Below are 794 nucleotides of genomic sequence, written 5' to 3' on the forward strand. Positions count from 1 at the left end.
TTAGCAGGGACTGACCCTTCAAAATAAGAGCACGCAGACTGTTGGTAATCTGGTCGTGTGAGGAAAACACTGACACGTGACAGAGTATTGATTTATGGATCAATCTGTTCATTAGTAACAGAATAATGATGAGCAGATGAATAAACAGCGGCCATGCTTTATTTTTCATTTTGTTGTAGTTCACCTGCAGGTTCAGGGTCCCTCTGACCGAACGTCCTGCAGAGGACGCCGTCTGATGAGCGGACGCCTCGGCGTACGATGATTAGTGTCATCTATGCTGTCACTGTTTATGTCTCTGTGACATCATCACTTCCTGTGGGATTAATAAACAGTTGTTCAGGTGAAACTCAGACAGGTGAGGCTCCTGCTGTGAGGTCACAGGTCAGCTGACCTTCCCCCCTCCCCCCTGTGTTTCAGAGAATTTGTGGAGCAGAACTACGTGACCCTGAAGAGGTCCAACCCGGAATTCCCCATCCTGATCCGGGAGTGTTCTGGAGTCCAGGCCCGGCTCTGGGCCCGATACGGTGAGCCTCCTCACGCTCCGCATCACGGGACACTCAGATGCGTCACCTGTGTATTGACCTGTTATTGATCCCTGTCTCTGTTCAGATTTTGGGAAAGAGACGAGCGTCTCCGTGGAGAACATGTCAGCTGATCAGGTGGCCAAAGCTCTGCAGACTCTGGCTCAGTCCAAGCCCTGACCCCCGTCTGAGCCCGCAGTGGTTCAGTCCATTCACTCACCTGTTTTTGTTTCTGTAAATGTGCTGATGTGAATAAAGTGAACATGTGAAGCT

General features: G+C 50.4%; 1 protein-coding gene across 1 annotated transcript in view; it reads left to right on the plus strand.

The window, feature by feature from the left end:
• ndufa2 (NADH:ubiquinone oxidoreductase subunit A2) overlaps positions 1 to 794 on the plus strand; it is a 2,316-nt gene extending 1,522 nt beyond the window's left edge. The window contains exons 2-3 of the mRNA XM_005750214.2: positions 388 to 524; positions 610 to 794. Coding sequence (XP_005750271.1) covers positions 388 to 524; positions 610 to 701 — 229 coding nt within the window. The 3' untranslated portion in view covers positions 702 to 794. The remainder of the gene's footprint in view (positions 1 to 387; positions 525 to 609) is intronic.

Source organism: Pundamilia nyererei, unplaced genomic scaffold (genome assembly GCF_000239375.1).
Source record: "Pundamilia nyererei isolate P.nyererei 1_Seehausen unplaced genomic scaffold, PunNye1.0 scaffold00266, whole genome shotgun sequence".
NCBI classification, from domain to species: Eukaryota; Metazoa; Chordata; class Actinopteri; order Cichliformes; family Cichlidae; genus Pundamilia; species Pundamilia nyererei.